At 38.8% G+C, this 20,805-nt stretch overlaps 1 protein-coding gene across 1 annotated transcript in view; it reads right to left on the reverse strand.

The window, feature by feature from the left end:
• Positions 1-4,316: 4,316 nt before the first annotated feature.
• dhx38 (DEAH (Asp-Glu-Ala-His) box polypeptide 38) overlaps positions 4,317-20,805 on the reverse strand; it is a 128,536-nt gene continuing 112,047 nt past the window's right edge. The window contains exon 27 of the mRNA XM_068049200.1: positions 4,317-6,756. Coding sequence (XP_067905301.1) covers positions 6,672-6,756 — 85 coding nt within the window. The 3' untranslated portion in view covers positions 4,317-6,671. The remainder of the gene's footprint in view (positions 6,757-20,805) is intronic.

Consider the following 20,805-nt stretch of genomic DNA (forward strand, 5'->3'; position numbering starts at 1 on the left):
TATTAAATTGCAAAATTATACTGCAAACGTATATGAGAGCAGATCCTATTCTACAAAACCTGAATGATAAGAACTGACTATCACAAAAGGTCAAGGTGCATAATTACAAATAAAGAAAATTTAAACAGAAACAATACAGCTTACTACTCTTTCAACAGATTCCTTGGGAACCATACGGAAAGAATATTCCTAGACAGAATATTTACACAGAATGTGCAATACATAAACGGGCCATGCGGAGTTTATACTCCTATGCGTCTAGAGGTAACCAAACGCACAAGGGTTTCAGCTCATCTGTTGCTGAAACCCTCAAGCCTTTGTTACCTCTAGTCTATTCCAACGCACTGCTCTCTGGCTTCCCACATTCTACCGTCTGTAAACTTGAGGGCATCCAAAACTCTGCTGCCCATGTCCTTATTTGCACCAAGGGCCATTCACATCACCCCTGTGCTATTGGCTCCTGGTCAAGCAATGCTTTGATTTTAAAATTCTCATCCTTGTTTTCAAATCCCTCCATGACCTCACCCCTCCCTATCTCTGTAATCTCCTCCAGTCTCAACTCTCCGAGATACCTGTGGTCTTCCAATTCTGGTCTCTTGAGCATCCTCGATTTAATTGCTCCACCATTGGTGTATGTGCCTTCAACTGCCTGGGCCCTAAACTCAAATTCCCTCCTTAAACCTCTCTGCTCCCTCAAATGCATTTATATTATTGACCTCAACCATTCCCTGTGGTAGCGTGTTCCAATTCGCACCACTCTCTAGTGAAAGAAGTTTCTTCTGATTTCTTGGAGACTATCTCATTGATGTCCTCTAGTTTTGCTGTTCCCCACAAGTGGAAACTGTCTGTCTGTGTATTCTTATCAATACCTTCCTTAATTTAAAAAAGCCTCTATTAGGTCACCCCTCAGCCTCTTTGCAAAAAGAGACCCAGGTTGCTCATCCTTTCTTGATAGATTCCACACTAATTTTGGGAAGTTTCCACATTAATGAGAAAGTTAGAAATGAGCCATTTTTATGTAAGATAAAATATATTACTGTGTGTGAATAGGGAGGGTGAGGAGTTTACCGTGTTTTTATTTTGCTATGCATTGGGTTTTTAATTTGTTATTCTGCATGAACGAAGATGGACAGAGATGAGAACTGGAGCTGGCTATGCAGACAAAGCATAAGTTAACGAATAAATAGTCATGAAAAAAGCAATTGAACCATGACCTAGATCAGTGATTTAAATTCATTATGTAAATAAGTGCATGAGTTATAAATGTTAATTAATTGAGGAATCAGGGGTGATGAATGAAGACATAAATTAGGACTGAGTCCAGAAATATATTCCTCAAAAAATTAAAAATTAACCTTCAGATAAATATCTGTTAATGAAACGAAGCAGAGAATTACAGGAATGAAAATAATTATGTAAATAACACAGACGATTTAATTTTCTATATTATAAAGCTACCAAGAACTCCACAGTTGGCAACATCTTTGTGTACAGTACCTGATTAGGATTGAAGGATATAATCACAGAAATTAAAGCTCACTAAATAGTTACAGTAGAATAAAATACTAAATGACAGTAAATAAGCACCACATCACTAAAGTCAGCGAAAACACTGGAAATATAGAAAGCATAAGGTTTCACTTGGTCTCTTACGACTGGAGAGATGCTTTCAGGGCTTGACATATTCTATGTGTTGCATGCTTATGAAACAATGTTCCTGCTAACCTGTTCTACATTAAAGGACTCAGATAGAGTGGTAGTTGACTGTCTGGTGACTCAGGGTTTGGCATTGCATATAGTAAATTCTGTCAGGTGTTGAGCTATATAGGATAAAGTCACTCAGATTTTCCAGCTTTCCTCCTTGCAACATTAGATTTTCATTAGTCAACTCTCACCCACACGGAGTGAGACTGCAAATTTACCATGCGAGTTGCATTCTACTATGTGGGACAATGAAGAACACCAAAGTGTTGCGTTACCCAACTGACTATATTACTGATTGCTGCATCACTTTTTAAATCAGATGTCAGTGTTCTGTTATTTCAAAATACAGCACCTCCAGTCAAATTGTGAAAATAGCTCAAGGAGGTGGCACCTTTGGAGGTTTACAACAACTTGGACAGCAATATGTGCAGGTTACAACTTAATATTTCTTTCATGTTTAATCCTTTTCCTTGCAATTTTCCAAATTACCCTCCAGCTTCCCAAGCTCCTGAGCTTATTGTGATGTTGCCCCTCCCCCATCACCCCTGCAAACATATAAAGGTTCAAATGCTGATAGCATGAACAAAGTTACACTTTAAAAAGATATATGGCCTGGCTTGGAATTTTCTGGAAAGTTTCAGCGTAACTATGGCACAAGAGCACTGTTTTTTTTCACCAGCCAAAGTTATGCTCTACATGGCAATAATTAACCCCCAATGTCTCAAAAGTACTGACTTTCCACAACAGCATAGGAGATTTAGTATATAATTAGAAGCCGTAAATCTAGGAAGTGCATATAATGCATTGGAAAGTGTCTGTAGGACAAAAATATCCCCTTTAAAAAAAAATTAAACCTCCAGCTGTAAAGCAAGCCATGGTGAATGGCTTTTAGTCAGTGTCACAATTGAACCAACCAAAAAAGGGGAAAAAGTAACTAAAACACACCCAATAATCATAAAAGCCACCAATAGATAAAAAGTCATTTCAGTTGCCATGTTGATTTCCTAACTGCTATTATAAAGCCCCAATAACATTTAACAGCATCAACATGTGGATAATGAAACAATCTTGAAAACCCACAAAACTTAGTAATTTTCCATCTGACCTTGCAAAGACTAATCCAACTTCTGCTTGCAAGGGCAGCCTCTCTCTTAGGGATTCAGGTTTGGCTTCTACCCCAGTTATAGCTACAATAAATAAACTTTGAACCTCCCTAAATCACAGCAAGAAATCAAGAACCAAAACTCCCAAGACTGTCCCAATAGACAGAGAATGAGATATGTGACAATAAGTGACAGGAATACTGTTATTTATGTGAAAATACAAGCCCTCCCACCTTTTTTTATATTCGTTCTTGGGATCTGAGCATCGCTGGCAAACCAGCATTTGTTGCCCATCCCTAATTACCCTCGAGGTGGTGATGGTGAGCTGCCTCTTGAACTGCTGCAGTTCATGTGGTGTAGGTACACCCACAGTGCTGCTGGGGAGGGATTCTGACCCAGCGACAGTAGAAGAACAGCAATATAGTTCCAAGTCAGGATGATGTGTGGTTTGGATGGGAACTTGCAGGTGGTGGTGTTCCCATGCGCCTGCTGCCCTTGTCCTTCCAGGTGGTACAGGTCGCAGGTTTGGAAGGTGCCGTCAAAGGAGGCTTGGTGAGTTTTTCCAATCCTCATCCTTCGCTTTCACCCCCTGGTGCATAGCTCCAGTACTGCAGGATGGCCAAGCAATGCTGCCAGGTTTCAGTTTCCCTGTCTTTGTCTCCAGTTCTGATTGAAATTCTTCTCTTTGGTTTTTGTTTAGTTTTGATGATGGCGGTCAGGTACTCACAGACGAGAAGCAAATCATAGTCATATCAAAAATCCTCAATAAATAAGGCATGGCCAACAACTCTCAACTCACTCAAAGAAACCTGGTTTTTGCCAATTTCAACCTGCAACTTCAGTAAACCGGCTCCCAGGCAACTTCCCTCCTAAAGCAGGCCAGGCTCCTGCCTCAAATTGCTAGCAAGCTCCAGACACCAACGTGCTCTGCAAATACTTCTGGACATCTGTACTCCATCACCGTTAGTTTGCTTCCCTCAGACACACCATCCCAAGGTCGTCCCCACCCTTCCTCAATATCGATCAGCTGATAGTCCTCCGGTTACCTGGTGTGATTCCAAACACTGTCCCAAGTTCCAGATGAGTGCAACCTTTGGACATCCAGAAACCAGAACAAAGTTGCATACGAACAGAAAGATAAAACACTACAATGAAAACTGTAGAACATAAATTGCTCTGCAGAGAGCTGACATGGACTCGATGGGCTGAAAGGCCTCCTTCTGTGTCGTTATGACTATGCAGAGAGGGGTTCACAAAGACTGAAAGAAAACAGGCACAGGAAGTGTGTAAAAAAAAAAGTCCATTATCAATGTCATGAGATAATTTTTAAAAACATTATACTGTTTGTTACAGGCCTAATACATATTCTAATACAATGAATGTCAAATCATGAATTTTCAGCTTTTCAAAGCAGTGGCCCAAATCTGTGTGCCACACCAGTGAGTGAGTCACTTAATTAAAATGTTTTGAGGACAAAATTATGATCGACACCATTTCCAACACAATTACTTTTGTTTCCAATAAAACAATTCCATTTATTGGACAAACGTTCTCACACATTTTCACAATCTCAGTTTTTGAATACAAGATCTGGGGTTTATATTACAACAGAACGTTTTTACTTTTATTGAAAAACCACTTCTTGCAGACACCCAAAACACAAAACTCCAGGTAACTAAATGTAAAAATTGAAACTCCTATCGAAAAATTGGCTGCCTACCTGACTTGCGTACGCTATCTTTGCTGCAGTTAGTGCTCTCCACCGCCGGAACTGGTGAAGTCTACCTAATTGGCGTCATCCGTGGGCTAACCAGTGCTACTGCCATCTGCTCTGGCCACTGTTATTTCCATCACACACAGTGTTTCTCCTCTTCCACCATCCATTCTCTAAAGCTGGTATTTCTTACACAATTGGTTTCAGTTTTGAACACTTGCATGCCTTGAGGATTGTTAACGGTGTTGTTAAAACCTGGCCCAAATTGGTCTAAATCACCAATGCCTTTTTCAATCCTCAAGGCTCGTGAAGCTCAAAACAGCTGAAGGCAACAGCAGAGAAAAAAAAATCCTTATGCTCACAAGTAGAAACTAACTGAAATGGGGTTTCAAGAACTGTATAATAGAAGATTGTGGACCAAATTTGGCCGGGGGCATATCATGGACACTCCTTCAGTAATTGATACGAGACTCCTGTCATAAAAGACACTCTCTCTTATACAGCTAAAATTACAGATGATCAGTTAGTATTTTAAAAATTCAAACTGGGTGAAACAATTGTGAACTGTGAAGGAACTTCAGCTAAAACATTGTGATATGAAGCAAACCTAATTTTCTCTCAAGGATAACTATGGCATTTAGGGTCCAGTTAATGAAGAAAGAGGTTCAGGGAAATGAGCATGTTGGAGGAGGCTGGAACTCAATTTAAGATTTAAATGTGTAATAAAACTTGAAATACAATAATATATTAATCCCAGATTGAAAATTGTGAAAAAATTAAACACATACATTTGCATTTATGGAACGCACAGCACTGCATCAAATTAATGGTTGGTAAGGATACAAAAAAATCTCGACACTTATTTTACTGCATACAGCTTCATGAATATTTGAATAGATTCAAATGGAGCTATGCTTAGGGAAACAAAAATGTCTGAGATTTTGGCCATGCAGGTCAAGATTTATGGGTTCCACTGTGTCACAAGCTATCAGAGAAGTTTCCCTTATGATGCATAGACTTTATAATTATGCACAATTTGCTGTTTATAGCCTCAATGTTACAAACAGAAAACCAGCTCTCTTTTGTCAAGATAGCAAAAGGCAGTCTTTCCCTGGCAGAATTATACTCACAGGGACCTCTCCCCAAACACTGATACACAAATGCCTGGCTGGCTGGACAAATTCAAATTAAGAGCAGGAAAGAAAAAGAAAATGTAATACAAGTAGACTTTGGCTAATTAAGCAAAACTTGGCCCTGAAACAGTAAGGGATAACACATCTAATGCATCTTGCTGTCAATAGCTTCTGCTACAGGTTGTTAGAGAATACTGTTCATTCAACACTTGTATGTCAGCCTGGTCAGATGACCTCCCATATGACGAGATACTTTACCAAAACGTTCTAAGGTGTATGGGTTGCTCATTTCCCTCCCTGCTGTCCTCTCTTTCTGACGTCCGCTGGATCAACTCCCCAAAAACTCTGAAAAGTTATGCTTATTGTTTGAATAAGAGGTGGAGCTGTTGTAAATGAAGATGGATTAAAAATACAGTTGAGTTAAAATTCTCTTACACACTTATTCTCCTTAAACAAAGGTGATGGTTGAGATCCTTTAGTTTGAAAATGTTTTCCAAGGAGTAAACTTGCACAACAATCTAAAACCAGAAGAAACAGAATTTCCAGGATTTTAAAAAAAGTTTCCAAAAATTCTAAGCAGTGTGAAAAAGTACAACATTTGAACAGTGGAACAATTCCAGCATAAAAAGTAAGAACTCTAAGATATCCATGCGAATGCACAGGTTACCCGTACATATTGCAAACATACACAGTTAGCTGGCCCCATGCTGAGGACGCACGGATTTACTGCCCAACGTGCAAAACTGGTGATGACAGCAACAAAACTGCTGTCACATGTACCTGTATGCATTCCATGGTGATGATAAACTTGAATTTTTCAATCACTAGCATTTGACTATGATGAAATGAAAAACCCACACACCATATTATAACCACAATTACAGTTATTGAGGCACTAGAAAAATGTAATTAGTTTTTTTTTTACTGGTAATATATACAAATATAAATTTGAAGCCATCAATATTTAGACAATTTTTGTACAAAAATTAAAAACAACAAAACAAAATTGGATGTCAATCAAAGTCCAAAGCGTGCTGGGGTATGCCGTGGCGTCATTGGTGTTCCTGGCTCCCTGCGCCCAGGGGTATAAATCTTGACTGACCTATAAAACAAATACAATTATAATAAATACTATTTCTCCATTTTAAATCGAGAGCGGGGGGGTGGGGAAAGAGGGGGAAAGAGTGTGAATTAGACATATCAATTCACCTTTAATTACTGGGTTCAAAGTGTTTACAATAGCCACTTACATGAATAACTAGACAAGGCAATTTTCTTTTCTAGTTTGCAACTCTTGTTTAAAACACAAATCAGGTTTCTCTTTTCATCTATATTAAATTATCTTGTCCATCAAATGTCTGCAGCTGTTTATATTTTCCTGCTCAATTTCAATATGGGTAACTGCCAATAAATGGCTAAAATACCAAAAATAAAAAACAGATGGTCAGTATATTTTGTTCAGACATGCTAAACCTCAGTTAACAAACTGTTTGTAGGTTCATATTGATGAAAGGATAAAAAAAGCTATTAAGAGGAAGATTCTCTTGGCACATTATCTATAGTGTAATCATAAACCCATTCTTCATAAACGAGCTCACAGTTTTGTTACAGCTAACGCGCACAGGAAATCTTCTCTCCATCTGTCACATAATGAGAACCAAAAATATTTTAACAGCAGAAAACATTCTGACAAACTCAGCATGGATCCATGGCTGAAAATCCATAATATAACTATCATCTCAACAAAAGTTTCTCTATAGGACTGGCTAAGGAGCAAGAAAATGCAGAATTGTGGTGTTACAGCAGCATCATTGGAAGGAGGGTGTAATTATAACTCGGCAAGTTTACATAGCCAGTCTCCATCAATGTGGACACAGGTATTTATAATGGAAAAGCTGACATGGGCAATGGATGCTAACAAGTTTTTGTGTGTTGGGGAGGCGGTGACAGTGGTAATATCACTGGACTAGTAATTCAGAGGCCCAGGCTAAGCTCTGGGAACATGGGTTCAAATCCCACCACGGCAGATGGTGAAATTTGAATTCAATTAATAAATCTAGATTTTAAAAAAAGCTAGTCTAATGGTGACCATGACACCACTGTCGATTGTTGTTAAAAAAAACCCATCTGGCTGACTCATGTCCTTTAGGGAAGGAAATCTGCTGTTCTTAACTGGTCAGGCCTACATGCGACTCCAGACCCACAGCAATGTGGTTGACTCTTAAACCCCCTATGAAATAGCCTAACAAGCCACTCCATTCAAGGGCAATTAGCCAGCGATGCCCACATCCCATGAACGAATAAAAGTGTGTTGGAAGACATTATCCAAACAATAATCATTGCAAACTTGAAGATTGTACCACAATCTAATTAGTGTTTGCTTTCACTAGATTCAAGTCACAAATTAATGTAGTGAACAATTAATCCCATCTTTCAACTCTCTATCAAAGATGCTTATAAATTTTGACACACATCAGGACCTGCGGGGTGAATCCCACTTCTGTCACTGATGGTAACTCAGCAAGTTAATGATGCTATTAATCATTTCCATAAGTCTTATTACTGTACTCGCTAATTTTATTGAAGATTTAAGTTTCATTATCTTAGCTATATGTCACTTTATATCATTTGTGTTATTTTATATCATGTTTGGCAACCTACCCATCTAGAAACTTAGTTTGTCAAATAATGCTTTTTACTGGCATAAGGAAAATTCTTGAGGTTTCCATTCTTTGTGTTCACAAAGATAAAAACAGATGGGAGAGCCCATTCAATTGATCTAGCCCATCTTTCCATAGAAATGCATGATCACCCAACACAGCATCTAACCACCCCTTGAAAAACTCCAGAACTTTTGCCTCCACTATTCGAACCAGACTACAATCATAGGTCCTGACATCAATCCTGAACTTGCCATTTACCAGTTTGCACCTATTACCCTTACCCTGTATCAAGATTCAAAGTGAAATAGTCTTGTTATGGACAATGACACATTTCTGTGCAGTTTGCATAATCATTCTGAATTTTTAGCCACTTCTGTGTGAATTCATAATCTTACCACACCCTTTGAAAATGCAGCCAAAAATCTCGATAGTCTCACTGCAGTAATGATAGCATAAAGAACAGAGAACAGTACAGCACAGGAACAGGCCATTCGGCCCTCCAAGCCTGCGCCGATCTTGATGCCTGCCTAAACTAAAACCTCCTGCACTTCCGGGGACCGTATCCCTCTATTCCCATCCTATTCATGTATTTGTCAAGATGCCTCTTAAACGTTGCTATGGTACCTGCTTCCACCACCTCCCCCGGCAACAAGTTCCAGGCACTCACCACCCTCTGTGTAAAGAACTTGCCTCACACCTTAAACCTATGTCCCCTAGTACTCTTCCACCCTGGGAAAAAGCTTCTGACTATTCACTCTGTCCATGCCACTCATAACTTTGTAAACCTCTATCATGTCGCCCCTCCACCTCCGTTGTTCCAGTGAGTTTATCCAACCTCTCCTCATAGCTAATGCCCTCCAGACCAGGTAACATCCTGGTAAACCTCTTCTGTAACCTCTCCAAAACCTCCACGTCCTTCTGGTAGTGTGGCGACCAGAATTGCACGCAATATTCTAAGCGTTCTGCCATTTACTGTATACTTCCCACCTGCATTAGATCTTCCAAAATGCATTACCTCACATTTGTCCGGATTAAACGCCATCTGCCATTTCTCCGCCCAAGTCTCCAACCGATCTATATCCTGCTGTATCCTCTGACAATCCTCATCGCTATCCGCAACTCCACCAACCTTTGTGTCATCCGCAAACTTACTAATCAGACCTGCTACATTTTCCTCCAAATAATTTATATATACTACAAACAGCAAAGGTCCCAGCACTTACCCCTGCAGAACACCACTAGTCACAGCCCTCCATTCAGAAAAGCACCCTTCCACTGCTACCCTCTGTCTTCTATGACAGAGCCAGTTCTGTATCCATCTTGCCAGCTCACCTCTGATCCAGTGTGACTTCACCTTTTGTATCAGTCTGCCATGAGGGACCTTGTCAAAGGCTTTACTGAAGTCCATATAGATAACATCCACTGCCCTTCCTTCATCAATCATCTTCGTCACTTCCTCAAAAAACTCAATCAAATTAGTGAGACACAATCTCCCCTTCACAAAACCATGCTGCCTCTCGCTAATAAGTTCATTTGTTTACAAATGGGAGTAAATCCTGTCCCGAAGAATCCTCTCTAATAATTTCCCTACCACTGACGTAAGGCTCACCGGCCTATAATTTCCTGGATTATCGTTGCTACCCTTCTTAAACAAAGGAACAACATTGGCTATTCTCCAGTCCTCTGAGACCTCACCTGTAGCCAATGAGGATATGAAGATTTCTGTCAAGGCCCCAGAAATTTCTTCCCTTTCCTCCCTCAATATTCTGGGGTAGATCCCATCAGTCCCTGGGGACTTATCTACCTTCATGCTTTGCAAGACACCCAACACCTCCTCCTTTTTGATAATGAGATGACTGAGACTATCTACACTCCCTTCCCTAGACTCATCATCCACCAAGTCCTTCTCTTTGGTGAATACTGATGCAAAGTACTCATTTAGTACCTCGCCCATTTCCTCTGGCTCCACACATAGATTCCCTCCTCTGTCCTTGAGTGAGCCAACCCTTTCCCTGGTTACCCTCTTGCTCTTAATATACGTATAAAAAGCCTTGGGATTCTCCTTAATCCTGTTTGCCAATGACTTCTCATGACCGCTTTTAGCCCTCCTGACTCCTTAAGTTCCTTCCTACTGTCTTTATATTCAAGGGCTTCGTCTGTTCCCAGCCTTCTAGCCCTTATGAATGCTTCCTTTTTCTTTTTGACTAGGCTCACAATATCCCTTGTTATCCAAGGTTCCCGAAACTTGCCAAACTTATCCTTCTTCCTCACAGGAACATGCCGGTCCTGGATTCTAATCAACTGACGTTTGAAAGACTCCCACATGTCAGATGTTGATTTACCCTCAAACAGCCACCCCCAATCTAAATTCTTCAGTTCCTGCCTAATTTTGTTATAATTAGCCTTCCCCCAATTTAGCACCTTCACCAGAAGACTACTCTTATCCTTATCCACAAGTACCTTAAAACTTACGGAATTATGGTCACAGTTCCCGAAATGCTCGCCTACCGAGACTTCGACCACTTGGCCGGGTTCATTCCCCAATAACAGGTCCAGTACGGCCTCTTCCCTGGTTGGACAATCCACATATTGTTTCAAGAAACTCTCCTGGATGCTCCTTACAAATTCTGCCCCATCCAAGCCCCTAGCACTAAGTGAGTCCCAGTCAATATAGGGGAAGTTAAAATCACCCACCACTACAACCCTGTTACCTTTACATCCTTCCAAAATCTGTCTAAGTATCTGCTCTTCTACCTCCCGCTGGCTGTTGGGAGGCCTGTAGTAAACCCCCAACATCGTGACTGCACCCTTCCTATTCCTGAGCTCCACCCATATTGCCTCGCTGCATGACCCCTCTGAGGTGTCCTCCCGCAGTACAGCTGTGATATTCTCTTTAACCAGTAATGCAACTCCCCCACCCCTTTTACATCCCCCTCTATCCTGCCTGAAGCTTCTAAATCCTGGAACATTTAGCTGCCAATCCTGTCCTTCCCTCAACCAAGTCTCTGTAATAGCAACATCATAGTTCCAAGTACTAATCCAAGCTCTAAGTTCATCTGCCTTACCTGTTATACTTCTCGCATTGAAACAAATGCACTTCAGACCACCAGTCCCGCTGTGCTCAGCAATATCTCCCTGCCTGCTCTTCCTCTTAGTCTTACTGGTCTTATTTACTAGTTCCCCCTCATTTATTTCTCCTGCTGTCCTACCCCTCTGCCACACTAGTTTAAACCCTCCCGAGTAACACTAGCAAACCTTGCAACCAGGATATTTGTGCCCCTCCAGTTTAGATGCAACCCGTCCTTCTTGTACAGGTCCCACCTGTCCCTGAAGAGATCCCAATGATCCAGATATCTGAAACCCTCCCTCCTACACCAGCTGTTCAGCCACGTGTTTAGCTGCACTATCTTCCTATTTCTAGCCTCACTGGCACATGGCACAGGGAGTAATCCCAAGATTACAACCCTAGAGGTCCTGTCTTTTAACTTTCTACCTAAATCCCTAAACTCCCCCTGCAGGACCTCATCACTCTTCTTGCCTATGTCGTTGGTACCGATCTGTACCACAGCCTCTGGCTGTTCACCCTCCCCCTTCAGAATGCCCCCTGTCCGTTCAGAGACATCCTTAACCCTGGCACCAGGGGGGCAACATACCATCCTGGAGTCTCTTTCACGTCCACAGAAGTGCCTATCTGTGCCCTTGACTATAGAGTCCCCTATAACTATTGCTCTTCTGCGCTTTGACCCTCCCTGCTGAACAACAGTGCCAGCCGTGGTGCCACTGCTCTGGCTGCTGTTGTTATTTTCCCGACAGGCCATTCCCCCCCTCCCGCCCACCAACAGTATTCAAAATGGTATGGTATACCTGTTAGAGAGGGGGATAGCCGCAGGGGATTCCTGCACTGACTGCCTGCCCCTTCTAGCGGTCACCCATCTATCTGCCTGCACCTTGGGTGTAACCACTTCTCTAAAACTCCTGTCTATGACGCTTTCTGCCACCTGCATGCTCCTAAGTGCATCCAATTGCTGCTCCAACCGATCCATGCGGTCTGTGAGGAGCTGCAACTGGGTACACGTCCTGCAGATGTAGTCGTCCGGAACGCTGGAAGCGTCACGGACCTCCCACATCTCTCAGGTGAAGCACTTTACCCCTCTAACTGACATTTCTAGCACTATTTAATGAAGTAATTTAAAATAAATAATTAAATACTTACTAAATTATGTTACAATTAACTATATGGTCCCTAAAGTTGAGATATTTTCAAATTACTTACTTTGTGATGGCGTTCTGCTTAAATGTCATTACTGGCCAATAGAACATTTTCCCACTCCGGATATCAGTTTATTTTACATATCAAAGAATAGAACATCCAGTTGGTGAAGTTCACATACAATCTCCACATCATATTCCTGTGTGCAGTGTTCATATTTCTTATTTAGGTATTAACCCATTTAAAACAAGTATACACAGGTGTGAAAACGTAGGACATAAGCATGAAGCGTAGTTTTCAGTTTGGGATGTTCTACCCTACATTACCCCAGATCAGGTGGAATGTGTGTCAGATGCAAAGAAAAGCAATCTCTGTTCTGCCCAAACAATACCACTGCAAATAATCTACAGCTGCAACCAAGTAAGACTGCTAATTTAGACGGCTATTTTCAGTTGTGAACTCATCCACTTGGAACTGGGTTCAGACACCTCAACCTTTTAACATCGGACTCTGAGCCAGAAGGAAGAGGAATCCCGCATTCCAAAGATCAAGGATGAATGTAGACAATTTATAAGGTGAAAAGAATTATGTTAATCAACTCTGCCACATGATCCCTCCAATTACAACTATTAAATAAATTTTATAAAGCTCATCAGCACTCGCAACATGTTACACTATATTCCAATTTCACCGCTTGCCAGTTATTCCATTGAAGGAAATATCCAGGAACTTTAATAAAGACTGATAAAGCATCTGTGTACGATTGTAATTAGAAATGGGTATATTCAATCACCTTTTAAAATTGGTTATAATTTTAAATGTAAATATTTGGTGGTATGCTAATACAGATTGTAAAGGTATTGCAATCAATATCATTCCTATTGTACCAAATATTGACCCAATTTATAACCATTACAGTACAATTTTATCTAGATTGATGAGCCTCATTTTGTTCAAGTTGCTGGGTACATTCTGCAAATGGCACAATAACTCAAATAATAGCTACAAATTGCTGTCACAGCACAAGTGGAAATCGTTTAATGATCTTGGCATGTTAAACAGAACCAACTTACTTCAGTGCCAATGGCAAAAACAAAACTGAACAGGTCACATAGTTAACAGTTTTTTTTTGTTGATGCCATCATTTCAGTATTACCTCCAGTTGAATTTAGGACAAGTCAGATTTCAGTAAGAGGTAGAAAAAGAAACTAACAGAAGTTAGAACCTTATGCTAAAGTGGACAATTACTGATTATAAAAGGTTATCTTGCTTTCTGATGGCTTAGTGTGTGAATTCACTGTGTGGTGTGGTGCTTAGACATGACGACCAGAAAGCTCCCTGGTACAATCCCCACTCTGCAATGAGCTTGCTGATTTTAACAAGGTTAGCAGTAGGGATGCTACAATTGGCCTTAGCTAAAGAAGTAAGAAAGTGAGAAAAAGCCAGTGATTCTATTCCTGGTCACTAATGAAGAGCATCCCATCTCTCCTCTCCTGGTAAACCCATGTATCTGGATTTAAACAACAGGATCAAACTCACGTGCAATGACTGTGCTGGTCAGCACACAGATTCTGAGCTCACACCAAGTACCGCCACTTAGGCGATATACCGAACAGCTGCCAATACCATTGAACTGTACTAGAGGACAGGTAACTAATTTCAGGTAGGACAGAGGAAAAGGGAAGAAAATTTGGGGTGGGACTTTTGACACTAGGAATGGTAATATCCTCAACAAAACTTCCACCCTTGGCACCCAATTTATGTTCATAACTACAGAAAACACAGAAAATATAAAGAGACAGCAAAACAAAAAAGCTACATTGTCAAATAAGGTAGGAAAATAACAGAAAGAGAGACAGTTGTTCATAACTTCCATAAACCGAAGAAAATAATAGGTCAAGCTTATGTCAATATTACTGCACTTTGCTGGATGCTTTTATTTTTAGGCTTTACACAGTGTTAAACAGATTGAAAGCAACCATTTTACTTTTGGTGTGCTTAAATAAAATGAATCATAAGAAAGAATTGAAAAATTGTACAATGATATGACTAAATGTAATATGAAACTTCACAAGTTATAGGTTCAAAAAACATTTATTTGGAAAAAAATCTCTGAGATTCTAAGGCTTAATGCTTACAATCATCTTTTAAGAGCACATTAAATGTAAGTTGTTGAAGATCACCTCACCCAACAATTGCTCAGTGGGTGTTTCCCTGTGTGAGCTGGCATATAGATTAAAAAGACTCTAGGTTTGATTCCTTGTTGTGCTGATGGTCAAAAGTGTACGTGTCTTAATTCCTCACAATATCCTAAAACTGGGAAAGGTGGGGGTTGCATCATCAAACAGGATTTACACTTTTGCCGATTGGGTGGCTCTAGATGGAAGGGAGTATGTGTCGTCTTTATCCATCACCATTTTTCTCAACCAAAAAAATCAGTTTTCCACTAGTCGATAAAAAAGTAAAAGTTCTATTGTCTGCTCTGAGGTTCGTCACCATGAAATCCAGCATCCATTTTATATGGAGTACACAAGTACACATTACTTTAAATTTACTTTACATTTTCTTACAAATGGAAAATAGAAGGCAGTTATTAAAATAAAAGTAAGACAGCAAACAAAATACATCAAGGAAAACAGCAAGGTCTCCTTTGTAAAGTCTAAAATAGGTCCAAATTAAATTATGCTCTTTTAAAAATACATTGCCACAAAGAAATCTCATCAATGTTTTATTTTTCTCTGAGCTGAATGTCAGTCACAGATCATAAAAGGAATGACATCTAACCAGGCAATGTAATCTTTTTAGCATCTTGAACAAGAAAGCCCTGGATACCCCACAAATTATCAGCCACTATTGTATTCTCTGAATTATGGCTATGAATGAAAAGTGAAAAACTGAAACAGATTTCTATCTAATTCCCAACTGTTTACTTTTATTAACTGATGAATTGGAATAATTTGCCTTGCGGCTTACTACCATTGCACATCACATTGCATGATGACCTGCAAATGCATTTTTTTTGATTTTCCAATTTAGTACCTCTGGTAGACGTATAATAATTAATCATTCATTTCAAACATATAAGTGAAATATTTCTGCAAAACACAGATACTGTTATTAATGCTTGTGAGAATTTCCCTTTAGCTGAATGTTCTTGATAAATGAATAAATTTAACGCCAAACCAGTTATACCTTTAACATGCACTGACTGCACATTTTTAATCTATCATAATTTGATATTGCATCAGTGACCCCTACAGGTGACCTTGCCAGTTCCTTCTCTGAAAACCAGCTCAAAAAGGGACTGCAGTGTTTTATATTCCATATTTGGTGACTACAGGAACAGAGAATATTGCTCTTATCTCTCTTGCCCAGAAATGGCAGGGTATTATTTCATTCACTTGAGACAGAGAGAGAGGAAAGAGGGGAGGGGGTATTGCATTAAAGAATCTGTCAGAACCAAGATGAAAGTCACTGGAACAATTGTCTTCTCCTGGAAAAAGCCAGACAAATCTCCCAGCAATTTACATGCTAGATAGTTATTGTTTCTGTTCAATTTTGTAAATTTGAAAGGCCACTGCTCGCTCTGACTTATATTAGGGACAGCGACTACTGATGGCTGCCTGATAAGTGAAGACAGCCCAGCCACAATATTACATGAAAAATGTTCTCAAATCCCTGATGTTTTTTCTGGTCAGTAAATTAACAGCAGCTCTGTCTCAAGGACGACACAAAGTATAATCATAATCTTTAAAGCATAACATTAAAGAAAATGTATGGAGATGATTATTTAAAATACTTGCATTAAATTGCGTCAAAACCATACTTCAAACATTAACTCTGCATGTATAATTATTACATTTTATTTTAAATTTTGCATTCTGAATGTTTTTGAAAATGGTCATAACTGGGATGGTCAAAAGAGATATGTGTAAAATGCTAGACTGAATCAAACCATTAATATATTCGTTAAAAAACAACTTTCTATATTGCCTTCTCAATATCTTCATAGCTACAAAATTACTAAGTTATCTTCTTCCAGACTCTTCCAGTATTTTTTTTTTAAGCAACATTGTCACATCCACAGGGGGAGGAAGCAATACATTTTTCCACAGTACCTGCCTACCAGAGAATTGAAAACACACACAATATACACATCGTCAACAGGTAGGCTGTTTGTCTCCTATGTAACTCAATTCCACAACTATAGTGAAGTATCTCAACATTATTCATTTGCTTACAGATGTAAACAGGAGCCAAACTACCAGAAGGAAAAGCAAGAAAACAAATCGTTGAGTCAGCTTCAGTTTACAATCATAAAGATTGTGTGCTTTTTTGCGCAATTTATTTGCTCTGACTGTTCTAAATGTATGGCACATAAACATTACAGTGAATCAAAATTATAGAAGTGAGTGTTACAAGTCACCTACAAGTGCTTTAGACAGGACTTGGGTTCAACGGGGCTCCTCTTAATTTTAAAAGCAACAGAGATTTCTGATTTAATTTTAAAAACTGTATTAATATCCTTAATACAAATAGTGTGATTTCATAAACAGGAGGCAGTGCCTCTAATTACAATATTACTGATTATTAGATTTATATACATCTTGGATATAAACCAAGATCAAAAGTTGACCAGTAGAAAATATTTACGTAACTATCTGCCATTTTAAAATGCTGAGTATGTAATTCTTGAGCCGCATTACGAATGTCATTACATTGATTACCCAATTAGCAAAGAATCACTTGCAACAACTTCCAAATCACTAAGCAGCTCAAAAAAGTAATCAAAGTTAAAACCCAATGGTAAGGCAGAATTAGAGTAACCCAATGTAATGCACTACTAATGACAACATAAAACCAAGAGGACTGTTGGTAACCAACTTGTTGAGCTTAAAAAGAACATTATTCAAATATATCTCTCAACTCCCAAGGAATTGATACTGTAATTTTGTGTCCATTTTCACACACATACCTGGGTGAAGTTCCAAACATGACTAATAATTTTGTCTCGATATTATTTAACGTGACCAAAAGTTCTTCAACTTTTCCTAAATCTGACCATAATTCTCTCCTTCAGTTAATCTATACAGATGTAATTTTCACCGTTAGTTTAAAGGAATCAATGATCAGGATGATGAACAGTATAAAATTGCAACTAACTGATTCTGTTTATAAGGCAGGTGCGGGTAGTGGGGAGCAAAGTAGCTTACAAAGAAATCCATATAAAGGAATTTCCAATGCATCATGTGCATACTGTAGTGCATTGCTGATATCAAAATGAAGATTAGATTTTCTCTTCCCTCCCAAGAATATATGAATTCAGAATCCTGCATGCAGACAACACTATTACAAATTTTGCATGAATTGTGAAGGCAGTTTTGTGTTCTGGATTCAAGCCCACTGGGAGCTGCCTGCCAATGCTCCAACTCATTTCATTCAAACCATCAGTCACAACAGTAAAATTCAACTGGATTAATTCAACTGGATTCAAGTTCAGATTCAGGTGATTGGACAATACTATAACAGATGTGTCATCCATAAATGCATTTTTAAGTATTATAACAGTAAAGACAACAAAGCCTCCCTCAAAACAGAAAATCAACAAGAAAACAAATATTGAATAACATAACTAAATTTGCTTTGGTGAATTGTTTGGAACATTTATAAAATTCCCTTACAATGTAAACTATGACAACGCTGAATCTCAGCACAGATTAAATTATTAGTTTCATTGGTAGATTCATATTACAGAATGCATAATTTAATCAGGATACTGTCATATTAAATGGGGGGGAAATGAAATTTGCTGGCAATTACACTATTTGTGTTTGTATATAGGATCACTGGGAAACAGAAAGCACCAGATTTTCAGTATTTTTTATTCTAAATGAAGAAATTCCAATCAACATTTGTGTCATTACTGAAATGTCTGGAATATTTTGGTTCAGAGCTACAGTTCTAAAATGCAGATAAATTATGTTTAATTATTCCATACACTGAACTATTAATATTGATTGGGTGTCTTTTTTAATCAGAAAATATATTATCCAAATCCCTGTGTTTAGTTGCCATATTAAGGTCACAGCCAGTTCACATACACATTATAAAGGATGAATACCTGTGCTTAATTTCAAAACAAAGGCATAATGGACACAACACTTCACATACTTTTGCTTCAAATGCAAGGACAGATTAATGATAGATTAATGTAATTTAATGCTAGTTAAAAAATTAATTTAATTCCCTATCAATGCAAGACATTAGTGTCAAAGCAATGGAAAACCCATTGTGTTGAATTCATGCACATACCTCACACAGATCAAGGGCCACAAAGCAGAGTTACATGACCTCAATTTGATTAGCAATGTATTAAGTATACAAAAAAATTCTCAGTGCAGCACAATGCTGAAGCGTTCCAATGTGTTGTACCATGGTGCAGCGGATGTGGTGTTTTTCCAGAGGCAATGAGAAAGTGTGATGGAAGGGTCAATTGCTATGTTCTCGTGCACAAACCAGGAGTCAGTTAAAGAGAATTAATTTGTCTGCCTACTCTCCTTATGGAAAATGATGGTGGGACACAAAGGCTTTTTAAAAAATAAAATAGGCACGGGGTAGAAACTTAAAAATAGAAACAAAAGATTAACCAACTCATAATTGGTGGCAAACATCCATTTTCAAATGGCAGCACAAGCTCATTCACACTACCCAAATAAATAATTACCAATAAATAATGATACAAAAAATGCTACCATGTTAAATAACTTAGGTATTTCATTGGTTACTGCAATTCCTACTCTTGATTTTAGTCACACATTTCAATGCCAGTTTTTGTTTCAGCAGGCTTTGATTTAGTTTGATTTTATTAATTCTTTAACCAATTGGTTGTCAATTAGATTAAGAAAGTGTCCCACAGGGTTACAAGATTATCAGATTTCTATTCATTTGTCATGAAATTTTTGTATTTGGTGACTTTTTAGTGCACAAATACAGAAATAAATAATTTCTGCAAAAAATTAGAGTGAGAATAATTTCAGTGGATTCAAAGGAAATTTTCTCACTCATTCTTTTTTTTGCATATTTTAGAAATATAATAAACCAAAAACTATTATTTGCAGTATTTTCTGAATAAACAGCAAGATAATAATTCTACAGGACTGATGGATATTTCATTGCCTACGAGTGGGGGAAAATGGCAATTCACTTATGTGAAACATCATTTAATGGCTGGCAAGTCTTGCACAACATACTAAAATTATTTAAAGGTTGTATCAAGTCTCGAGGTATCGTTCACTCCTACAAAATAAACAGAATATCTCACCAATGACAGTAGCTCCAGACATTCTTTCATATGAAAGATTGCCATAACTCTCGTGCGTTGCCAGCATGTGAAAAAAGAGCTCATTGTCAACAAAGTGATTCTCTCTATGCAAATTAATTTTTTATAAAATGGTACATCCCTCAAAAGGTTAACACTATGATAAACTGTTACTTGCATCTTTCAACTTTATGGCATTCAAACACCATACCAATGTGAAATATTAAACTGTAGAGAGATTATTTTCATTCTTTTTTTAAAATTATCTCTTACTCCCAAAGTCCTATGTTGGTCATTGATAAGGAGGGCACAGATCTGTGCATTCAACTCCCTACATCTAAGAGCATGGTGCTAAGCAGAAATATGTGCTTTCTCGTCAAGACGCCACCTTGGACCACTTGCATGTTTCCCAGTGGCTGGATCAAGAACAGCAGCAGATACTCTGGGAGACATCAAATGTTTACTGTTTCAGCTGTAGGACAGGCACATCAAAGCATGGCCCAAAAAGCAGAGGACCTTTAATTTTCTTCCCTGGTTTTCAGTTCACCCATTGTTTCCCAGCTGAAAGAGCTAGAGAGAAACATGCTCTCGGGGCTCTTGTGAACGTTGGTAGATGTTCCAGAGTGATTCCAAGATGGTTGGAATTTCCCTTCACTCTTATGGTGTAAGCATCTGGCTTCTCACCAAAACTCAATAGCACAGCTGAGATCAGAAACTTGTCTATCATTATGGCAAAGGACATCATTACGCTATTCCTTGCAAACATAACTTATGTAATTTGTCATTAATACTTTAAAAGATTGTTTTGGACTTCTGGAATTTTCATTTAAATTATGTGCATCACATTTAAAAATTGGAATTTTTTTCATAGATATATTTTCCAATTGGCCTGGCTTTTGCAGTCAGCGGTGAAGGAATGGTGCTCGCTTCTGACCTTGAAGAATGCTGCCCACAAAGATC

Source organism: Heterodontus francisci, chromosome 17, assembly GCF_036365525.1.
Source record: "Heterodontus francisci isolate sHetFra1 chromosome 17, sHetFra1.hap1, whole genome shotgun sequence".
Classification (NCBI taxonomy): Eukaryota; Metazoa; Chordata; class Chondrichthyes; order Heterodontiformes; family Heterodontidae; genus Heterodontus; species Heterodontus francisci.